Source organism: Ambystoma mexicanum, chromosome 8, assembly GCF_040938575.1.
Source record: "Ambystoma mexicanum isolate Mex_15411 chromosome 8, UKY_AmexF1_1, whole genome shotgun sequence".
NCBI lineage: Eukaryota > Metazoa > Chordata > Amphibia > Caudata > Ambystomatidae > Ambystoma > Ambystoma mexicanum.
In genome coordinates, this window is record NC_090929.1 from 1,701,454,245 (window position 1) to 1,701,477,485 (window position 23,241).

Here is a 23,241-nt window from a genome sequence, read left to right on the forward strand (position 1 = left end):
GTTGTTGAATTCGTTGACCAATGCACTAGGGTCGAGGTTGTCTGCCAGTGCATTTAAGGTAGGAAGGATCAGGGGAATAATATTATCCGCTGTAATATTCTTTTTGTTTCTTGTAGGGCATGGTGGAGCTGCCCGTGGGTCAAGGCTGGGTGGTTTGGTAGTTAGTAAATTAAAGGACACCAAGGAGTGGTCTGTCCAGGAGAGGGGCGTAATAGAGGATACTGTGGCTGAACAGTTGGAATCAGCAATCCAGTCAAGTATTCTACCCTTTGCATGTGTGGGGGAGCTAACCTTTTGGGTAAGTCCCAAGGTGTGAAGGGTCTTGGCAATAGTAGAAGCATGGGCATCTGCTTGGTCATTGAAGCCAAGGTTAAAGTCCCCTAATATCAGCAATTGGGAAGTAGATTTGGTATTATTAGACAGAAGGCTGTGCAGGTCCTCCTCGAAGGTGCCAAGTGGGACCCGGTGGTCTGTAAATTAGGTGAATTCAGAGTGTTTGGGGGTTGTTTATGGGAATTTTGGCAGTGAGAGTTTCACAGGATTGAATAGTTGTGGTAGGGACTAGGCGTAGTGATAAGTTTATTTTGGATATAATGGCGACTCTGCCTCCGCGGGAGCCTTCTCGGTCCTGCCTAGATATGGTGTAACCGTCAGGAGTGGCCAACATGAGCGATGGGCCTGCCGCATTGTGTAGCCAGGTCTCTGGTATGGCAATAAAGTCTAGATTGGCTTCTGTGATTAAGTCAGCTAGGTCAATGGCGTGTGCCACTAGGGATCTTACATTAAGGAGTGCTCCCTTGAGGGAGTGTCCTTTAGGGTCCATTTTGGTTGTGGCCGAGTTGGGTGAATTGGTATCTGTCTTAATCATGTTTGTATTCACTGATGGGGAGAATAGAGGAGGTGCAGTGCCTATTCTAATATGTTGGTCTTTCGTTGTGCGTTTTATAGTGGGGAGGGATCTTCTAAGAGGTTCATAGAGTTTATTAAGTCTGGCGTGTAATTTAAGGTTCCTCTCATGAGTTGGGGTAGGCTGAGAGGTGTAGACTAGTCGGCCTGGCATGGCCAGGTGCACGGGGCTGATGTGGCCAGGGTAGTTGAGTAGGAGAGGAGGCGCGAGGGCTGGCTTGCAAGGGTGAACTTCAGTGTGGCTGTTCTTGGGGGAGGCGTACAGTGTGGTCATGATCATTAGAAAGTAAATGTTGAGTGTGCTGGACATAGTGCGAAGCTATTCCTGTTAGCTGGCAATGCCACTTGGTGTGTATGGACTGGGATAACTGGTCGTCAAGGTACTAAATGTCAGTACTTGTGTCTAAGGCTGTGTGGCTGGATCTGTAAGGTCTAGGCACCATCCACTGGTAAGGGCACAAGAGTATGAGGCACGAGTGGGCAATGTCCGGAGTACATAGCATGGGAGGCACCTAAGTGCACCTCTTCCAACAGGGCTAAGATGTAGAGACTGAGGGCACCTAGATGTGGCAATCAAGCAGTGACTATAAGACATAGCATGGTAGGCTAAGATATAGAGACTGAGGGCACCTAGATGTGGCAATCAAGCAGTGACTATAAGACATAGCATGGTAGGCTAAGATGTAGAGACTGAGGGCACCTAGATGTGGCAATCAAGCAGTGACTATAAGACATAGCATGGTAGGCTAAGATATAGAGACTGAGGGCACCTAGATGTGGCAATCAAGCAGTGACTATAAGACATAGCATGGTAGGCTAAGATATAGAGACTGAGGGCACCTAGATGTGGCAATCAAGCAGTGACTATAAGACATAGCGTATGAGGCTAGGACACAGCACAAATCAAAGTGGTCTATTAGCGACCCTGGGGCACAACACAAGTCAAAAGTGGTCTATTAGCGACCATAGGCACGACACAAATCAAAAGTGGTCTATTAGCGACCATAGGCACGACACAAATCAAAAGTGGTCTATTAGCGACCATAGACACAACACAAATCAAAGTGGTCTATTAGCGACCATAGACACAACACAAATCAAAGTGGTCTATTAGCGACCATAGGCACAACACAAATCAAAAGTGGTCTCTTAGCGACCCTGGGGCACAACACAAATCAAAAGTGGCCTATTAGCGACCATAGGGCACAGCACATATCAGAGTGGTCTATTAGTGACCATAGGGCACAATACAGGTCAGATGTGGTCTATTAGCGACCCTAGGGCACAGCACATATCAGAAGTGGCTAGTGGAAGGGAACACAGGCCATCTAGTTTCGAGTTTGCACATATGGTTGGAAGTAATACACCATGGCTAGTAGGGAGGTACACAATTAAAGGAAAGCAGGCTAATAGGAGAGAATACTGACCATTTAGATACGGAGTTTGCACCTACAGTCGGAACATTAGCATGTACAGGACAAAAGTAGCTTAAGGTAGTGGTCGGCACCTAGGTTCCGACAATGGCAGGCGACTAAGATGCAGTAAGGTAACAATTGAGAATCATATGGCAATTGAGGCAGGCATAGGTCCTAGGGTTCGTTCTGAGTGATGGGGTAAAAAGGATGCAGTATTCATAGGTGAGCATAGCAGGTCAGCTCATCTTAGGTATCGTTCTGATTGTAGTTACAGTGGAAGTAACAAGATGATTGTCCCCAGTGGCGTCTGTGAACTTTCTGGGAGAAGTAGTCTTAAGCAGTGGCCAACGTTTTTATAGACTTAGCATTCGACTGAGGAAATGAAGACTAGGCTGGGAGAGGGCATACATCTCTGGGAAGGCTCAGGGCAGGTATAAAAGCCTTTGTGCTTGTGCATTCGTGCGCCTGGACGGCGCGCTATTGGTGAATAAAAGAGCACACAGCCAATCCGTAGTCCGGATGCTGAGGGATGGTGCACTCAGGCCGAGAGACACATCCTGGAAAAGGCGGCGGCCATCTTGGGATGTAGACTAACTCGTGGGTCCATTGCAGGCATTACATGAAGCAATGGAAAAGGGGGAGATGCAGCGCTTCGCTGGGGGAGATCAAGTTGTGTATATTATCATATACAAGGAACTGCTTCCATCCTCAATGATCCCCTTTGTGAACGGCCGACGCGGCTGTGGGAAAGGCTAGCCTCTAGGCTTACCTTCCGTCGGCAGGGAGAACAGCTGATGAGGCACTGCTCCGGCAGTGTCGTAGGAGGGCTCCTGCAGGCTCAGATGGCTTCTCATGGGCTCAGGGCAGGTATAAAAGCCTTTGTGCTGGTGCCTTCGTGCGCCGTGACGGCGTGCGCCTGGACGGCGCGCTATTGGTGAATAAAAGAGCACACACAGCCAATCCGTAGTCCGGATGCTGAGGGATGGTGCACTCAGGCCGAGAGACACATCCTGTAAAAGGCGGCGGCCATCTTGGGATGTAGACTAACTCGTGGGTCCATTGCAGGCATTACATGAGCAATGGCAAAAGGGGGAGATGCAGCGCTTCGCTGGAGGAGGTCAAGTTGTGTATATTATCATATACAAGGAACCGCTTCCATCCTCAATGATCCCCTTTGTGAACGGCCGACGCGGCTGTGGGAAAGGCTAGCCTCTAGGCTTACCTTCCGTCGGCGGGGAGAACAGCTGATGAGGCACTGCTCCGGCAGTGTCGTAGAAGGGCTCCTGCAGGCTCGGATGGCTTCTCATGGGCTCAGGGCAGGTATAATCTTAAATCCAAGAGAAGGTGACGTGAAGATTGTGGTGAACATTTTAATATTTAAGCTGAAGACTAAGCTTGAGATGGAAATAGCTCAGAACTTTACTTTTGGAACACTGTTTAATTAATGTTCGACATCCCTACACATTGTTTGATGTTAGTTGTGATGGCAAGCATGGGTTTGGGACACAGACCGACTTTTAAGTTGAACTTACTGACTCAGGCTATCCTTAGCATAAGGCAAGTTAGGCCTTTCAACATCCAGACATTTAAGTTAATAAAAGTATTTCCGTTACGTTGAATCTGTTGTCTGTGTCTCCTCCCATGATGCCAACCTCACAGCTGACTGACCTTGTGAGGGACCTGAGGATCAGGCTTTTGGGGTCTAAAACTGTGTTTATTTTCTATTACTGATTCATGATTACGCATACTTTACAAATGCCGAAGTTCAGCAGCACTACTAAGCAATTGCAATGCAATTGCTTATTTATAATGCGCTTAATACCCAGTGGTTTCTAAGCGCAGACCCGGGGATTGAACCTGTGTTGCTCAGTGTAATCTTTCTTCCAAGGTGAGCTTGTTGCCCCTGAGCTATCCTACCAAGCAATCAATGGCCAAAATGAATCCGTGTATTGGTGCTCATAGAAGGAACAGATCACTGGTTTTAACCGGAGTACAACCCTTTCTTAGTAGGATGGACATTTTGAGAGAATAGTGTCTACTCTCAGCAAAAGAAGCAATAAAAAAAATATTATTTAATTGTACCAACATGATAAAATTGATCATTTTACAATTTTAAAATGTGAACTTCTAATGATCACTTGCAGTATATTTTCTAGTTATAATAAGAACATTACACTTGTCTTTCTGAGAAGAGCAAGAGGAGGGAGGAGCACTGCACCTGCCAAATAAAATTGCCGTTATCAGGAGATGGGCTGCACCCTGAGTTCTTAGATTACCAATGGGCATAGGGGGGAAAAAACACGTATCCTTATAACACCTTTCCCTTTTCTGTTACCTAGGATTCTCTCGGCATGAGCACCAACTAAATGGGGACCTGCTACGTCCGCTCACCCTTCCTTGCAGGGAGGGGGTCACAGGGACCCTGAGGGGGAGTCTAATGCAACAGACTCATCTACACTCGGGTATCACCCACGGAGTGTGAGGCCAGAGGACGGCCTCTGTGGGTGGTCCCATCTCGCTAGGTGCCCTCGCGATGGCCGCCACAGTATCCTGCTACTTTTCCTATTAAATATGCTTGCACAAACTTAACTTCCTCCCCCTACTTAACTTTAACCCTACATAACATTCCCCTTAATACTTTCCCCAAATTCTACACTCCCCCTACTTGACAGTTTTAAATATATAAATACACATGCATATATACATTTACATAGAAGATATAACAACATAAAACACTATGGCCCTCATTACGACCTTGGCGGAGAACCATGGTGCAATTTGCACCATGGTCCATGGCGCTAAGCTGCCAACTCCGCCAAGGTGGTTGGCGGACTTACCGCCCCATTCCGACCTTGGCGGGGCGGTAAGTCCCCAATCCCCATTTACCCTTCCCCATTCCCATTTTTGCCCCATAGGGTATAATGGGAGTGGGGAAGGCGTTAATTACGCCACCGTAAATTACGGTGGCGTAATTACCAACAAGGTCCCGTAGCGCCATGGTTTTTACCGCCTGCAAAAAGCAGGCGTAAAAATCACCATGGAGCTACGGGAACTCGTACTCAGGCGGAAAGGGGCGCCATGGTTTACGCCGGCGTAAACCCCTTTCCGCCAGGGTCGTAATGAGGCCTATGTCACAATGAGGTGACTGCTGCAGTAAGTCACCCCCTTCACAGTACCTTTCATGGGTCTGTCCTAGTGGCTCTGTCCCTTCTATGGCTTGCTGACTGCAGCCTGTCCCCTGATAGATGGGGGGCCTTTCCTCCTCTTCTTTCTTTGGGGAGGTCCGATCTACCACATGGGGCCACCCGCACTGGTTTCTGGACGGCACCCTGCACAAGTGGCTTTCAGCCCGCAGTCAATGCCACTCACTGTGCCTCTTTGAACTCTTCTGGGTGGCCCGCACCCACACTCACCCCATGCTGCATTTTAGCTTCAGACGGCATCCCCTGTGCCACAGCGACACTAAAGTCACCCCGTGCCTGGGTGACATTTTTAGATCAGGCAATGAGGTCACTGCCAACATTCACTGCCATGCTCCTTTGGCCTTTTGGGCTTCTTCGTCTTCCCGCTCTGCATTTTTTTTATTTTTTTTATTAAAATGTATTTGGTTTATCTTAAACCTTACATTTTCGGTTCTACAAAAATACATTTATGGTTCTACAAAATGAATACATAATTTAGGCTTTTCCTTTAAAAACATCAATGTTGAGGTACTTTTCGGCTGCAATATCTTCCCAAAAGTGGACCATGGTAGCAACCATTTTTCTATTGTTTCCCATCAAAATTGGACTCCATCTTTCCTTGGGTTCCAGTTCCGAGGTAGCACTTTGATATTTGCCGCTATATATCAGTCGTTTCTGGTTAAGTGCCTCACATTCCATTAGGACGTGGTATATAGTTTCAGTTGTCCCAGAAATTAGGCAAAATCTGCAATCTTTGTTGTTAGCTTTGTTTTGGGTCCAATCCCCTAGGACTTCTCTTGTGGGGAGAAGATGCAGCCTAAATCTTAAAAATGTATCTCGGATTCTTCTGTCCGGGTAAAGGTTGAGATAGTGTAGAAGTTGGTTAACCGCTCTTGATTCACCTTCGCATTTTAAATTAATTTTATATCGATCTTTCTTCTCTTGGGTCTCAATCTAATCAAGTCGAACAAGCTTTTTTTTTTTTGCAATCTGGGGCATTCGTATCAATGTCTCCAGGGAAATTTCGTTTTTCGTACATAACCGCATGGCTACTTCTTTCCATTTATTTAACACCATGTCGTTGACTTCGAATTTTTAGCTTAGCAGGATGTCCAGGGCCGGGATCTTTTTTTCGCTGTTTAATTTTCTGAACAGGTCTAATGTTTTCCATTCCACTATTGATTGTAGGGATTGAAGTCCCAACTCCTAGCGTATCCGAGTCATTGGCATCGCTTTCGGGAGTCCCAAAGTTTTCTACCAGAATATCGCCTCCAGTTTTGTCCATATAGTTTGGTCCAAGTGGATCATCGTTTCTGCTCCGTATGCAAGGATCGCTGTCACCTTTTGTTTGTAGAAAGTTAGCGCTGCTCTGAGAGAAAATGTGCCATATTTTCTATGTATCATGAGACCCTGTCGTGCTAGGGCTTTGGTTTTTGATTTCAAATGTTGCGTCCATGGTATTTCAGTTGTTGATTCGTTAATCCAGATTCCTAGGTATTTGTAAGTAGAAACCTGTACCAATTTTTCCTTTTGCAACTAATATGTGTGTTTTTTCTCCTTTTTTCTTTCTATCCGTCAGCAACATTGTTTTTGTTTTCTTTGTTTATTGAAAGTTCATTTTGTTCCATATATTCCTGTGTTTTATTTAGTGCTATTTGGAGTCCACACAGTGTTTTGCCAAAAGGATGATATCATCTGCATATATTAAGCAAGGCACTATCGTGGTGTTTAATTTTTGATGCTTGGTCCGTTTTATAGCTTTTTCAAAATCTGAAGTAAAGAGACTAAACAATGCTGCCGCCAAGGGGCAACCCTGCTTTAGTCCGTGCCAAGTATTGATTCGTTTTGTTACTACTCCGTCTGCTGTCATGCTTACTTGAATTCTGGTGTTGGTATACAAGAGTTTAATGGGTTCAAGTATGTCACTAGGGCATCTCCATTGCTCCAGTTTGGCCCATAGCAGGTCACGGTTGACTTTGTCATAAGCAAGGCTGAGATCTACATATGCTACATATGTTTGTGTTTTAGTCCTCAGCGCTTCATGTTTCAGCATATTTAGGATTGTCAAATTTACATTTGTGCCGACATTGCAGACAAATCTGGTCTGTCTAACTACCAAATGGTTTGCGTTGTGTTGCGTTGAGACACAGGGGTGGGCTGGTGTCCTTTACCCGGGCTGCTCTGCGAGGCAGCTCTGGGCTTTCCTCCATTGTCCTCTTCAGCCAGGCTAGCCGACGAGCCAACCTAGGACTTTCTTCACAGCCCTCCTGGGCAGAATGGACTTCCCTCTCGTTACCTCCCAGCACGGCCCAGGAGAACTTTTTATAAGGGACCCGCCTCACTGGCCACAAGATGAGCCGACTGTGGCATGGCTAGGCAGCCTGGTCTGGGCCACCTTTCTTAGGTGGCCTGGACTGGGCTGTTCTCGATCTTCAGCCCAGCCAGCCCAAAGCAAAGTTGCCCAGGCCTTAAATTAGTCCTAGGCCCATCTGGTCTGGCTCTCTAGTCTGTGCCCAGCTACCTGGGGGGCCGCTCAAGGCAGACTAGAGCCCAGTGTAATGCCTGTGTTGTAGGAGATGGGGCTTGTGGACTCCAGTGAGACGTGAAATCTGTTCCATACTGTAGGTTTCTTCACCCCAAAAAAATCCCTTTCCCATGCCCTCTGCTCAACTCAAGCTTATTGGCATAGTCTTGGATATGAAATGTGCATGCCTTTCCTTTCTCAGAGGCTGACAAGTATCCAGACCACATTAGCCCTCTTTCAACCAAAGCCGGGACTCCTGGTTGTGGTTTTCTTTGGCATGCTAGCGCCCATGGCATCCTGCGTCTGTGAAGTCCCAGAAGCAAGAGTGCTAATGGGGTTGCTATAAAAAATAAAACGATGCAGAAACACTGTGCAAAGCCTATGCCACCATCCAAGCATGGATGGCGGCTAATGGACTGTGCCTCTACGGGGGAAAATGGTAATCCTCCTGGTAGGCCCCAAAGGAAATTCTACAGCTCTTTCAACATAGATATGGAAAAACGGAAATCCTCCTGGTAGGCCCCAAAGGAAATTCTCAATAAGCTTGACAATCATTACAGCTCTTTCAACATAGATACGGAAAAACGGAAATCCTCCTGGTAGGCCCCAAAGGAAATTCTCAACAAGCTTGACAATCAATACAGCTCCTTCAACATAGATAACGCCCAAATCTCTGTCTCACCAGCAGTCAAAACCTTGGGGGTATACATTGACTCCTCTCTCTCCATGACGCGCCAAGTTGGCGCCATTACATCCTCGGCTGCACTCACGACCAAAATCATCAATGCTGTCAAACCCTACCTATCCACTAGAAACTGCCTCTCCATAGGCAGACCTACCATTGGTGCCAAACTGGACTATTGTAACGTCCTGTTTGTGGCCACCTCGGCCAAAGACCTCAACAGGCTACAAATCATTCAAAATAATGCCCTCAGAGCAGCTCTAAGCATTCCCAAAAGGGAGAATATCTCCCACGTAAGACGTGCTGCCCACTGGCTCCCACTCAGAGTGTATACTCTTCAAGACACTCGCTATAACCACACAAGTGCCTATCACTCACATCTTCTCCGTATCTCTCAGAAAAAATAAGCCGAGCCACCTCCTCCAGACCTTAGCGATCACACCACTCCAATCAGCTTAACGTCCCGACCTTCAAAAGAGCCAAAGCTGGAGGATCGAGCTGCCTATTTCTAGTGCCTACAAATTGGTATGCCCTGCCCACAACCCTAAGGAATGAGACCTCCCACGCAGCCTTCCGCGAAATCACTAAGCTCTTCCACTAGCTCACCCCGCTACACCAAGCCCCCACCTTCATCCATCCTAGGAAAGCGTGAGTTATAGCTTGTTCCTCTGGAACCTTGAGAATCAAAGCTGCACACCATGTTAATGTCAATATAAACTTGTACTTGCCTGTATCTTGTTCACTGTACCCAAGAACACTTAGTCTGTCATGTGTTCTCATCTAACTGAGTAAGCCTTATTGCAGAGGCGTTGCTGGGGGGTCTTAGGGGGCTATAGCTCTGGGTATTTTTGTTGTAGCCCCGGTTAGAAGCTCAGGGGCTAAAGCCAAAAGGCTAGCTAGCGCTGAGTCCAACCAATCCTGACATTAGCGTAGCCCTGGATCTTTTCCCTACCTAGCAACACCCCTGCCTTATTGTAACAGCGCCACGATGCCCCAGGGCCGCCTTGTTCACTTTATAAATGTAAATAATAAGTGTGTGTGTGTATATATATATATATATATATATATATATATATATATATATATATATATATATATATATATATATATATATACTAGTGCAAGTTGAGCGGGAATGTGTGGGACATCTTCCTGGCCTCCCTGCAAGGGCCTGCTAAAGTGGTCATTCTTTATGAACCTGCCTCGGGTGGCCCCATTTCAACAGCTGTGGCCATTAGTCACTTTGCTAATGGATGGGTCTTTGATGAGATTGGGAGCTGAACTGCAAGCTCTTTTAATACGTGTCTTTGGGAAGGCCAGGAGAAATCATTCCACACCAGTATGCTAGAACTCGGGACAGTTCATCTAGCAGTGCATTCGCCCGTTCCATCATGTGCAGGTCCTCACGGACAACACCACCATCCTGCACAACATCAACAAAATGGGTGGCATGAGGTCACTCAAGCTGGGCAGAGAGGCCATGCTCCTTTGGTTTTGGGCATTTGCAAATTATGTAAGGGTCTCAAGAGTCTCACATGAGTGGGAACCGATCAGGGAAATTGTGAGGAGAACTCTAAAGACCTCCCTGCTGATGGACTTCTTTGCTTTCAGTGAAAGCTCTTCTGCTCCAGTCAGTTCCTTGTGGAGGCAGCACCCAGAGGGAAGGACGTGTGGTTCCCTTGGAGTTCCTTTTGACTTACTATAGCAACTGTTTTATTTCCTCCAACATTACATGAATCACCTGCGGGGGACGGGATTCAGCTTTTCTGATCCGACTGCTGGCTCCTGCAAATTGTGGACCAAGGCTGTTGCCTGCCTTTTCTACACAGATCATCCCTCAACTTTCCGTCCCTGCCTCCGACCACTCTAGAAATATTTCAGCTGCTGGAGGGAGTGGTAGACCTTGGTTCCTTAGCAGAAATAGGCAAAGGCTGGCATTTGTGTTACTTTATAGATCCCTGAAAAAGAGGGAGGCCGCAGAACACCCCCTAAAGTTGAAACTTCTCAACAAGCGCCTCAAGGTCATGACCTTGATGCTGATCTCAGCACAGATTCTTCAGGCGTTGGAGCTACATGACTGGCTACGTGATTGGCTACATGATTGGCTTGTTTCCCTGGATTTGCAGGACGTGTACTTTCACATTTCTATCCAACCACAACATGGCAAGTACCTTCACTTTGTAGTGGGAAGTGCTCATTACCAGTTTGGTGTGCTCGCACTTAGCCTCACTTTGGCCCCCAGAGTATTCATGACGGTCATGGAAGTGGTTGTCGCCCATCTTCACTGATGGAGGGTGCATGTCTTTCCCGACATGTAGCTGGATCCTTCAGGCATGTCGTTGGAGACGGGGGTTGTGAGCCTCGGACGACATACAATATCCTCCATATCTTCAGTTTCACCATCAACCTAAAAAGTCCTTTCTGAATCCCCTGCCCATGCGCCTTCAGTACATCCGAGCACTCTTGGATGAGTGAGTCATGGTTTTCCCTCTCTCAGAGAAGGTGGCAAGCATCCAGACCACTGTAAACCTCTGACTGAATGTGGGACTGCGGCTTGGGTTTTGTTGACGTCCTGCATCTTCACTGCCCTTAAACCAAGACTAAGGATGGGGTTGCTACAGCGGTCCCTGAGGAGCCTGTGATCGCAGTTCAGCAGGGATATGAGGGACATATTAATGGCCACCTAGCAGGTTTGGGGTTCCTACAACAAATCTGCACTAGAGGGTGGGGCATTTCATAAGCTGTGGCTGTCAGTAACTTTGGTCCTGGATGCGCAAGGATTCCTTTTGAGTTCGCCCTGGTGGACATGTTCCCTTCATACCAACTGATTCCTTCAGTGTTGAAGTGTTGAAGCAAAGCTGAACACCAATGATTTTTCGCTCTGGACCTGGTGCCTTATGAAGCTGCAAAGGTTGTTTTGCTCTCCCTGGAGAATCCCTTGGATGGAGGATCGGCTGACACAGACTTGAGGTAGGCACCTTGCCCCACTGTTTGGCCACTGATTCTGCATGTCGGACCATCGGGAGGTTGCGCAAGGTGCCCCACAATACTGTCCATGTATACTTGTCATTGGTGCCGCGATAGTCTTTCGAGACTCTGCATTTTTGTCCATTGTGTCTACTGTCCTACAAGACAGCCTTCCGTGTGGCCTTAACTTCTGCAAGGAGGGTATCCGAGCTTGAGGGGTTGTCTGCTTCTCCATTTGTTACAATTCTTTAAAAAAAATCACCTTTCATGTAAGGCCATCCTTTTTACTGAAAATTGCCTGAGGATTTCATCTGCAACAGAATATGAATCTTCCACTCTTCTTTCCGCCACCTCACCCTTCCATAGCCAAAGAGCGGTTCAACACACTAGACTCTCAATGAGGGCTGAAATTCAATGCCTCGAGGAGAAATTCATATTGTATTAATGACGTCCTATTCATTGTGTTCGCTCGCCCCTGTAAAGGCAAAGCACTTTCTTAACAGAGTGTCCCCATATGGTGTGTGCTACATATAAAGAGGGGTGTGAAAGTGAAACAGTAGCAAAGTACAACAGTAAGGAATTCCAATCAAGGTTCTATAAAAATATATATACTTTCATTAAACGCACCATATACAAAAATAACTAAATATAACACGCTACAAAAACCAGCCCTTGTGGAAAGAACCCCGAATAAGCAAGAGATAGAAAGATGAAGCTCTCTGGGTAATGAACCGGGGATGAAAGGCAATCAAAAGCCACAATGCTTGTAAAAGCGTGTGTTCTTGTGTGAGAAAAGGGGTTAAGAGTGACCCAAGTAGGGCCCAGAGGTTGACCACGTGGGCATTTAACAGTCAATAATTTCTTCTTGGTGAACCACGCTGCTTAGCACTGTGTGAGTGGTTCAAATCAGGCCTGGTGCAGCGAGTCACTGTGATCTAGATAGGGAACAGGTGTGGAGTCAGGTTTGAAGTGAGGCACACAACAACTTAAATTCTTCTGGGGCGACAACGCGCTCAGCTGATGCGAATACGCTCAGCTGATGCGATGTAGCTGCAAACTGGTTGGAGGAGGCAGCAACAGGTATGAAGAATTTGAAGAAGTGCCAAAGGCAGCACCACAGGTTCTGTTGGTTTGAACTTGTTGAAATGAAGGAGACCAACTACTTGTCTTCTTCATTTCCTCTCCCAAACACTGGGGAGGCTGGCAAATAGCAGCAGGAGTCCTTCACCTTCAGAGAGATCCTGGGTACCAGTGTAGCTGGCAAAGAGGCAGTACTTGCTCCAGCAGCAGGTCAGCCCCAGTTTACCCTGGGGATGGTTGGGGAGCAGAGCTTGCCTCTGCGTGGGACCACCTGACTTTGCCTAACAACTGGAGGACTTCGGAAAGGACTGCTCTACAAACAGGGTCCAATTAATTATTCTTGAAGGGTTCAATTCCAGAGATGAATCCAAGAAGGGATGGGAGACCCCTCCTTTTAAAGGCAAATGCCCACATGTGGTTGGACTAAAGCAGGCTACTTTAAGGGCTCCAATCCCTGTGCTTAAGACAAGTGTTCTTTGCCTTCTGACATCACACACAAAGTGCTTTGTGTTGAAGGAAGTGGAGGAGGTAGGAAGGAAGGAAGGAAGGAAGGAAGGGTTGAGCGAAACAAGATGGTGGAATCTTTCTTCCACTAGACTGAGCTCCCTGTGTCTACACTAACTCCAGCCCTTTCCCTTGTCAATAGCATCAAAGGCCCTTTTGATATGCAGCACCCGGTTGTCTGGCGAATCCTTTTGGAATGGGTGTGCCCTTTGATTTCTGTTTCCCAAGCCGCTCCTGCTGGTAAGCTGGTTTGCTGGAGAGAGGGTGTTCCCTGACCTCACAAAGGATCACATGAGAGGATATGCATACAGTCTCATGCCCTGTCACTTGGCCGGGCCAGGCTGTCTGACCAGAATACACATAACCCTTTGACAACTGAGCTGGGCTCACAGTGCTGACATATATGATATGAATTGTATGTGGCTGTAATAAGTATGAGAGATGCAAGCTACCACACCCTAAACTCAGGGATGGCTTATATTTAAAGTTTACAATTGACATCAGGATAGTAATTCTCAGTTATGAGGTTTGTGTCTTAAATGCAGCCTCTGTGCTGTAGAGAGGCTTGGTTGTTACTGTAGCTGTCAAACGGGCAACTGTGTCCCGTGAACCTGCGCTGTGCCACTGGAGAGCAGGCGCTGCACATCGGGATACTGATCCAGCAGTGCACAAGTGTATGCTTTTGGCATGGAGTTTATGAAAAGGAAGATCTAGTTAGCAGATCAGTCTTTCTGAGATGGAATTGCTGTATTATTTTATTAACCAAAACACATTTTAAAAAACCTGGTCTTTTATACCCTTGCCAGATGGCAATTCTTCCCAATATGGTCCTTCGAATGTTTGCTATTCTCTTTAGTCCTAGTTCTGTAATTTCTTGCGATTGCTCAGAGAAAAGTGCTGGAACTGCGGGAAATGATGTTGGTGCCTTCAAGCACATATGCTGATGATATCATTTGTGGAACAGAAGGCACAAAGCAGCAGCTGTGATGGCGCCCACCTTGGAGTCGCATGGCACCACCTGGGCAATGCTTTCAATATTTCCAGTCCAGAATGCATTTGAGGTGTATTTGCAACACGAGCAATCTCTTCTAGGTTTCACTGTATCCATGAGAAAGAGTAAACTACAAGTTACACATTTCTTCTCCGCTGAGACGAAATGTGGAATATTTTGGAAATCAGCCGCACACAAGGGATAGTTCTAATTTTGGGTTTAGTAGACGATGGTGGTGGATCAACCGATAAGCCACCCACTGTGCCCACCATGGGGCTGGAAAACATTCAGAGAGGGGCCAGGGAAAAACATGTTCCATCTTTGTTTATTGTAGAAGTGCATTTCACATGAAAACATGACACATGATGTCATCAGTGTTTACTTTAATCCCAATTCCTTCTCCTAACCCCACCCTGGATCATGAATAGCATTCTATACCATGGACTGCTGCCATGGACACACATATATCCAATCACTTCTGAAATTAAAGGGTCCAAATGCCGTAGAACCTTGCCGCAGCTCCCTACAATACACCCTTATCAGCCGCATGACCTTTGTCGAAGGGTCTGGCTTACCACACAGTTTGGAGGGGCGCCATAACAGGAGGAATTTGCAGGTGTAGGATACTTTTCCGTACAGTCACCCTAACTTCTAGCCGGCAGTCTCCTAGGGCTGGAGACAACTTCTCCACATGTTGGCATCTTCACTACATACTCTCCAACAAGTGCCTGATCTGACAATGTACTGGAGTAGGATATCAATACCGTTTATTTCTAAGCTTATGTTGTATACCGAGCACTTGTACACTAACAGACATTCTAAAGCAGCGGTCACCAACATTTGGCTTTCCTGATGTTTTAGACTACATCAGCTCTAGCAAACATGATGAATGGTGAGTGATACTGAGAGATGTAGCCCAAAGCTTCTATGCCTTATGGCCTCTATACTCAAAAGGTAAACCTGAGAATGATGTCAGCAAAAGGTATCCACTCCGGGCAACTGGAGTTCTGATAAGGTGTCCGTTGCAGGGACGCTAGGAGAGTGTAAGGAGACAGATTCCACTTTTCCTCCAGCAAACGTCCCCCACTACTGATGTAGCAACAAAGGACACTTCAAGGATATATGCTTCTGTAAACACACAATGTATGCATGTACAGATTAACATCCTGTGTCAGCCATGCCGTGACACAGGTGACCGGAAGTTCAAACAACTCAAACTTTATTGAAACATTGCCACGGTCCGTGTCTCATAGAATTAATAATTGTATGAATATTTTATTGCAAGGAGATCTTGAATCAGCAATAATATCTCAAAATCATTAACAGTAATTGGCCACATTTGTAAATAGATTATTTGACCACACATTACAGATAGGTCTTTCACCTCGGTGCATAGTAATGTGGCCGTGAAAATAGGGTCCCTGTATTTACAGCATAGCATGAGTAGTCTTGGCTTTGCCGACACAAGCAAAGCAGTTGAAGGCAGTATGTTCATTGGAAAAATACTGGCTTGAATCACACACATGACTCTAACTTGAAGTTCGATTCGTGTAGAGGCTTGTTGAGGTGGGGCGAAAGATACTTGAGAGCATAAAATTATAAATATATTTCTGTATATAGTTTAGTTTACAACATTAATATAGCGCAGCCGTGAACCTATAGGCATAAGGGCGCGGGACAGAACATAAACTCATACCAGAAAGAAAGCCAGTGAAGAAGAGGGGGCTAGGCCACCAATCGGAGAAACAGAAAGGTTTTCAATTTCTTCTTGAAAGATTCCGAGATCAAGAAGGAGGTTGTTCCACGCCTTGGGGGCTGATAGATGGAAAGCTCCTTTTTCGACCTTTTTGGTGCGACTTCTAGGAATGCTCAGAAGATTTCGATTATTTGATCTCAGAGAACGACTTTGAAATGAATTGCCTGAAATAGTCGGGCGTAGTGCCATTGACGCACTTATAAGTAATCACCATAAGCCGGTATTGTATTCACGCTTCCACTGGTAGCCAATGCAGGCCCCTTCTTGCAGCCGAGACGTGATCGCGGCGTTGAACCCATGAGACAACTCGAACAGCCCTGTTCTGAATGACTTGGAGTCTATTCATGTCGGATTTATTAAGGCCAGCCAATAAGCTACAACAATAGTCAATTTTTGCTCCTACAATTGTACAGGCGATTGTTTCAGCATTGGCTTGACTGATGAAGGGTCTGAGCTGTGCAAGGATGTATAAAAAAGCTGCACTGTAAACCAGGCTGCTTTCATGAGCCTACATGGATAATTGTTGATCCAGTACTACCCCCAAGGTTTTTCCTTTAAGGGGAGAGAGGGTAGTCTCGCCAGGAAGAAAACTAGTATAGGCCATCCCCAGCTTGTATGCTAAGGTGGGCAAGGCTACAAGCAGAAGTTCTGTCTTATTCTTGTTCAGAGCAAGATTGTTTCTCAACATTCAGCTCTCAATAATTGCATAGACACGATTCAGTTCTGCCTCATCAACTGAGTGGGTGCCCACCATGGGGACGACACATTGAGTATCGTCCGCATAATTCATAAACATGATCCCCTCTTGCTCAAGTAAAGCAAAAAAGGGGACCATGAACATGTTATATAGACGGGGGGGACAGACAAGCACCCTGAGGTACACCAAATTCGATCGGGACATTGGGGCTTCTGCCTCTCCTGAGAAAACTATGCGAACACGGTTGTTCAGAAATGAAGCAGCCCATTGTGTAGCCCTGGGAGAGAAATTGGCTGTTGCCTTCAACCTGTCGACAAAAATGGTATGGTCGACCAGGTCGAAGGCAGCAGAAAGATCCAGGAGCATTAGCATAGATGCCAAACCCCGGCCCATCCGCTCCATCAGTCTAGATTTAAGTTCTAAAAGGGTGGTTTCTGTCCCAAAACCAGCTCGAATGCCTGACTGGCGAGGGTTGAGCACAGGATATTCATTAAGGTGTTTGGCGAGTTGCTCATATGCGACTCTATCCAGAATCTTTAGGAGGAACAGCGTATTAGTAGTCGGTCTGTAATTAAGGGGACCTTCAGGGCATAGGCCAGGTTTTTTTTATGATAGGGGTTTACCCATGCTTGTTTTATCGTGGGTACACTGCCTTCCGGGATGGAGGCATTCACGAAGTTGCATATGGATGTCCGGAGCATCGGTGGACAAGTTTTAATAATAAGTGCAGAGCAGGGTCTCCTTTACAAGAGGTGGTTTTAAGGCCCTTAACTATATTAGAGAGTTCCTTTTCTGTTATAGTGTGGAAATTGAATTTAGGAATAGCGGGTTCTCTATTAAAGGAAGCGGCCTCTTTAGGAGGTATAGGCTACTTAGTTTTCCTTTGAGACATGTCGGATCTGATGATTTTCCTTTTATTCGCCATAGCATCCTGTATTCCTAAGCACCATGCCAAGTCCTTCACTACAAAAGAAGACCTAAATATCTATTCTTTACCCAAGTGTAGACATAGTTGGAATCTCTGAAGCTTGCATTATAGTAAATAACAGTGGGCTTCCTTGTAAAGCTTTGAAGGAATGCAGCCGATTCCCTTACAATCTGTACTGAAATGTCCCATCTGAGAACTAGCATAGTTGCATCAGCTTCCTGAGATGCAGCAGCCCGGAGGTTGTGCAGGTAGCAGAATAAAAGATACTCTACTGACAATAAATGATCCCCCACCAGGAAGTCGCCCGGGCGAGCAGTCCATGGAGCTCAGTAAGCAGTGCATGCTGCTGCTTACCTCTGACTGGCCGGGTGATCTATGGGAGTATAGCTATGGAGCCCGGCTCAATCGAGAATAGAGCAACACTAACAAGTTACAATATCGGCACGCACAGATTGACACAATGAATACACGGGTGGTGGTGAGTCCGTTTGTGCGGGTAGTGTGTGGAGACCTATAAAGGCGACAAAGTACACAAGAGGCCAATTTAAATAAACTGACAGTACCTCTCAGGTAAGGGGAGAGTTTTTGTATCGGCATATATTGACAGTAGTTTAGTGTAGGGTCAAGGCAGGTGGAGGGAGGACTTTGGCAGGGTAACCAACACCCCTTCGTTGGCTACCAGGTGGAGTTGGGCCCTGGTCGAGAATACTTTGAGTAAATTGCGCTGATAGCAGAAAGGAAAGCATTGCAGTAGTGTGGGGTCCAGCAGGGAAAAGAAGCAGAACCACGAAACCGGTTGCTAGTGCTAGAGTAAGATGGTTTTGGCCCTGGACAGATTTCCAGAGACCGGCCAGGCACTTGCGGGGGAAGATTCTGCACGGGTAGCCTTCCATGGTGGACATTGTGCTGTAGTGAAGGGAGCTCTGGGAAATTAAGGGTGCGTGTAGCAAAACTGAGCATCTCGTCCAGGGGAGTGAAAGAGTAGGGGGTGGCATAAGTAGCCTGGAGCATTATTCAAGCGTATCGAGGACCAGAATACAGAGGTGAGTTCTGGCAGAGCGGTGAGTGTGGTGCCGACATATTTTCTCGATCTTCAGATGAATGATTCTGGCTGTAGTCGCAGTAACAAACAAATGTACTTTGAGAGTACTATAAAAGTAGAATCTTGGAAGATGGAGCGATTAGGGCAGTGGGAAAAGAGACTGCGGAAGGGAGAGTGGTGATGCCAAGAGAAGCCAAAGCAAGAGATCAGTTTGCCCCAGGAAGAGGTGTGTAGAGTGAAAAGGAGTGGTCATAAGATTGACCCTTGTGGGGCGCGATTGGAAGGGGGTTGGTTTAGAGGTGTTGGAGCTACAGGAGAAGGAGTGTTCAGAGAGATGGGAGCCCACCCATATGAGTACAGGGCCCTTAAAAACAAGCAAGGACAGAATTCGAGGGAGGATCTGCACACAGACCAAGTAGAAAGAGGTTGAATGGTAGATGTGTGCAGTGAGGAGTGGTGGGAAAGTTAGCAATGTGAACCCGAGCAGAACCGCAAAAAGGAGTAGACAACGTATCTCGAAGTAACTGATGATCAGGCCATAGACAGCCTGCTTGAGGACTTTGGAGTGATCTGCGGAAGAGATGGGGGGAGAAGGATTTTGAGGGTGAACAGCAGGGGTTTAAAAGACTGGTATGGGACATAAGGGTAGAGAAGACCATCGGTTGAGGTCATGCCACTGCTGCTCATGATGGGGGATCTTTCATCTTCGCTACTATAAAGGGTGGACATCATGACGCTTGACACCAATGGCATTTTTACGCTTGTTAATACATTTTGCGATCTGAAAAGAGAGACAAGACTAGTTTCATTGGAATATTATTAGATTAAGTCCAATATTCATAAGAGATTCACTCCTTCTGATGAAAATTAGGTTAATTGGGATTTTAAATTCAGATTAAAGTGACGCTTCCTGGTAACTTTACAGTAGTTGTATGCTAACATTATTTCTAAGATTAGTTTATCTGTGTATTAATAGTTCACAAGTGTTGCAAAACACATAATTAGTTGTGTATTTTGGACCAACTGGCAGCCTAGATTCTCTGACCCCAAGAGACCATCCTGAAACCTCTTCAAGTCTTCCCAATGAAGACATGCCAGTGCCCAGCTACCTTGCACCTTGCAAGAGGTACTGGCTGGTTTGCAAACTGCAGCAAATTTCTAACACTACTTTTAAAAACAGTACTGGGACATTTGTTGACAAACCTTACTTTATAAACTGAATGCATTTGGCCATAAGACCCGGAATGTTTAAGCATTTGAACAAACTGTTATCTGCTCGTATCCTCAGCCCTGCCGAACACAAACTGACTTTCATTGATTCTCAAATATTAGGCCTTGTAACTTTTTTCATTTTTGTTTTTAGGCCACCAGAAACATCCACAGCACCACCCAAGCCTCCTCCTCGTCCTCTTCCTCCTTTATGGTCAGACGTTCCTGAAAGACCCCCAGTGCCGCCCAGACCTTTGGGATTTCAAAATGTCTGAAGCCGTTTCCACCCCGATTGCACTGGGCTGGTCTACAGCGCCTCAGTAAAAGGCATGAGAAACCGCAGATGTGTAACAACCGCTCCAGTATATTCTGGGGATAACATTTTTTCTTTTAACATTTGTATGATGCAGGACCTGGAATGGCCAGGTGTGGGAGCTGGCGCTCGACTACAGACATTCCATTCCTGATGGTGTAACCCTGGAGCTTAGAGAACCGTCTACTGGGTCTGGAGGAACTATATATTCCTGTTCCATCTACCAAGACTGATTCTTTTTAAGTAACTTTTTGGTTCCAGTGAGAGGTTTGTAGGACACTCGTGTGGGATGGTGTCTAACTGCATAGTCTCCTTTCCAAAAAGCCCTATTTTTGAGGCTGACCTGAAACATTTAGACATTGGTCTCTGTGCAGATCTGTTCATGAGCGGGTCTAAAACTCAAAACAATCCCCCAAGATTCTGTTGCCTGTGGCGATCTCAGGAACATCTAAGCTCACAACAGAAGCAACCCTTGTTTAATTATATTTTAAGGAACCCATTTCTCAAACCTATTGCACTGTCATGCCGGCTTTCAGCATTCAGTGAGGAGGGTGTCCCTTCCACTGAGAAGGCCGGATAAACACAGCCTGTGGGAAAAGGGGGCAGTGCTTGCCTTCTTCATTTACTGGGGTTAATGCCTTGGAATTAGTATTGAAGGTCTTGGAGGTGTGGACAAGGAGTACGGGAGAATAAACCGTTACATTTGTTAGAGCCTTTCGAACACTAGTTCCCACTGCAGATGGACCCACCCCCAGCGGAGAGAATCTCTCTGAAATGTCTGAGAGTAGTTGTCAGTCTTCAGAGGAGACGTGTACAAGGAGATAGACACACTAGAAGAAAGGGGCATGGTGACTAGTGTGCATAACAGAGGATGGGGCCTCTAAATGGGGGCGAGATGCTATCAAGCGGCCTCAAGGGTCAAGCTTGAGTACTCATTGCTGCTAGGGACAGAAATGGAAAGTGAAAGCTCCAGCAGGCATGGGCGAATGCTGGTGTTCCTTCATATAGGGGCTCTACGAGCTGGATAGCCTGTTCTGACATTTCATAAGATGATCTGCTCAACTATTGACCCAGGAGCGTTGTTGAAATCGCTTTCCTGAGCTGCTTTATCAGACCAGTGGTCATTGAAGTGCCTTTATTTATCTCGTTTCGACCTCCCATTGTCTGGTTCCTCCAAAACCAAGAAAGTAAAAGCTCCTGCAGGATGCACGGAAGGCAGCTGGAGGCGGAGCATCACAGAGGAACATCAGCCAGAGGGATGCGCTCAAACCCGTCAACAAGGCTGTTCTGTCATGTCTTGGTTTAACCACATGAACTGTGTTACTATCTTCTACATTCAACTATTTACTTCTGAACCCAGTGCTACTACTTTGTGTATATGTAATGCGAGGTCGTTATGCTGCTGTTCTCAGTGCTTTAGTGTCTAGGGTCGGATTTGTGCTTTTGGACACTTGGTCATAACTGCGACAACATCCAAACATCTGCAGCACAAACCTACGCCAAATTACTCTACACAACGGTGAAGTTATATTGGACTGTGGAAATATTGAGAAACCGTGAATAATTGGGTTATTTAATATTATGAATGTAGTCCAAGCATGCATGGGGTAAGTGCTTACTTGATGGAGTGACTAGCCAAATCCTTTCTTGCCCCGGTAATAGAGATATGAAGGGCATATGAAAATGATTGGTGTAGATATTTTTTTTGCGTTGGAGATATTTTAAGATGGAAGTTAGGATTGGATGCCATTGTGAGAGGACCGTATGGGGAATTCTTAGAGACGTTCTTGCTTATGCGCACGTGCGTCACTCTAGGATGGCTCGAAGGATCGATTCTAGAACTCCTCACACTGAGCGATTGGGTAGCAGTGATTCAGGGGTCCCGGGGAAGTTTTTACAGTATCAAACCTGCAAGTATCTTAAGGACACTGTACAGAATTCAAAGAGTCATTTCTAATGTGTGTTTTGTCCTTTCCCCCAATGCGGGGAAGTTAAATGGAAAAGTGGGAATCATGGGATGGGGATCTTGGGGGGCAGGGGGGGAGATTTTCGGAGGACTTCCATTCTCAAATCCACATTTTTCTTCCTGAAAAGGAAGACCAGAACCCCTTATAAGACTTGTATTCAAACCTGCGTTGCACTGAATGGGTGCAGTCTGTGAGCACTGTGAATGCACTTTATCCATTCTCTACATGAAGTGCAATTAGTTAGGGGCCTACTCCTGGTGCAAACATTCCACCTCGGAGGGTCTCTACAGGGGGGCCCTGGGACTCTTAAAATGTGCTGAAGAATCGAATGTGATGTGTCAAAGTGAAGGATCCAAAGTCCCAGATTAATTATATTTTTGGTGAATTAAATATTAAAACCTAAAACATGACCACTCTGCTCATTCTCTCCCTTCTGCCTTGTCTTGGGTCTTACGTTTGTCTTTAGTCTCTGTGTGCGCCCTGATGCCTGCAGGCTTTCGGCGCGTTATAAATAAACAAAAAATTAATAATGTTCAAAAGGCAAAGTCATGTTTTCAGGAAAAGGTATTCTTAATGCAAAAGAATGCAGCGACCGGTTTTGCTATTTTATTGAATTTATTGTGCTTTTGTAAGATGCTTACACATCAACTAAATTGGGTTTCAAAAGCGCCGACAAGGCATCAGGGAGAGAACATGGGGGAAAAAAAGCAAATATAACAATGAAATGATAGAGGCAGACCTACTAGGCCTTGTGAGCATTCAGAACATAGAGAGAGAGAGAGAGAGAGAGAGAGAGAGAGAGAGAGAGAGAGAGAGAGAGAGAGAGAGAGAGAGAGAGAGAGAGAGAGAGAGAGAGAGAGAGAGAGAGAGAGAGAGAGAGAGAGAGAGAGAGAGAGAGAGAGAGAGAGAGAGAGAGAGAGAGAGAGAGAGAGAGAGAGAGAGAGAGAGAGAGAGAGAGAGAGAGAGAGAGAGAGAGAGAGAGAGAGAGAGAGAGAGAGAGAGAGAGAGAGAGAGAGAGAGAGAGAGAGAGAGAGAGAGAGACACACCAAAGTGGGAAGTAAGAAGTGGTTACGTGACT

At 46.2% G+C, this 23,241-nt stretch overlaps 1 protein-coding gene across 1 annotated transcript in view; it reads left to right on the plus strand.

The window, feature by feature from the left end:
- The window catches only part of LOC138473339 (disintegrin and metalloproteinase domain-containing protein 9-like), a 526,235-nt gene extending 503,662 nt beyond the window's left edge, over positions 1-22,573 (plus strand). The window contains exon 22 of the mRNA XM_069612014.1: positions 20,038-22,573. Coding sequence (XP_069468115.1) covers positions 20,038-20,158 — 121 coding nt within the window. The 3' untranslated portion in view covers positions 20,159-22,573. The remainder of the gene's footprint in view (positions 1-20,037) is intronic.
- The last annotated feature ends 668 nt before the right edge of the window (positions 22,574-23,241 follow it).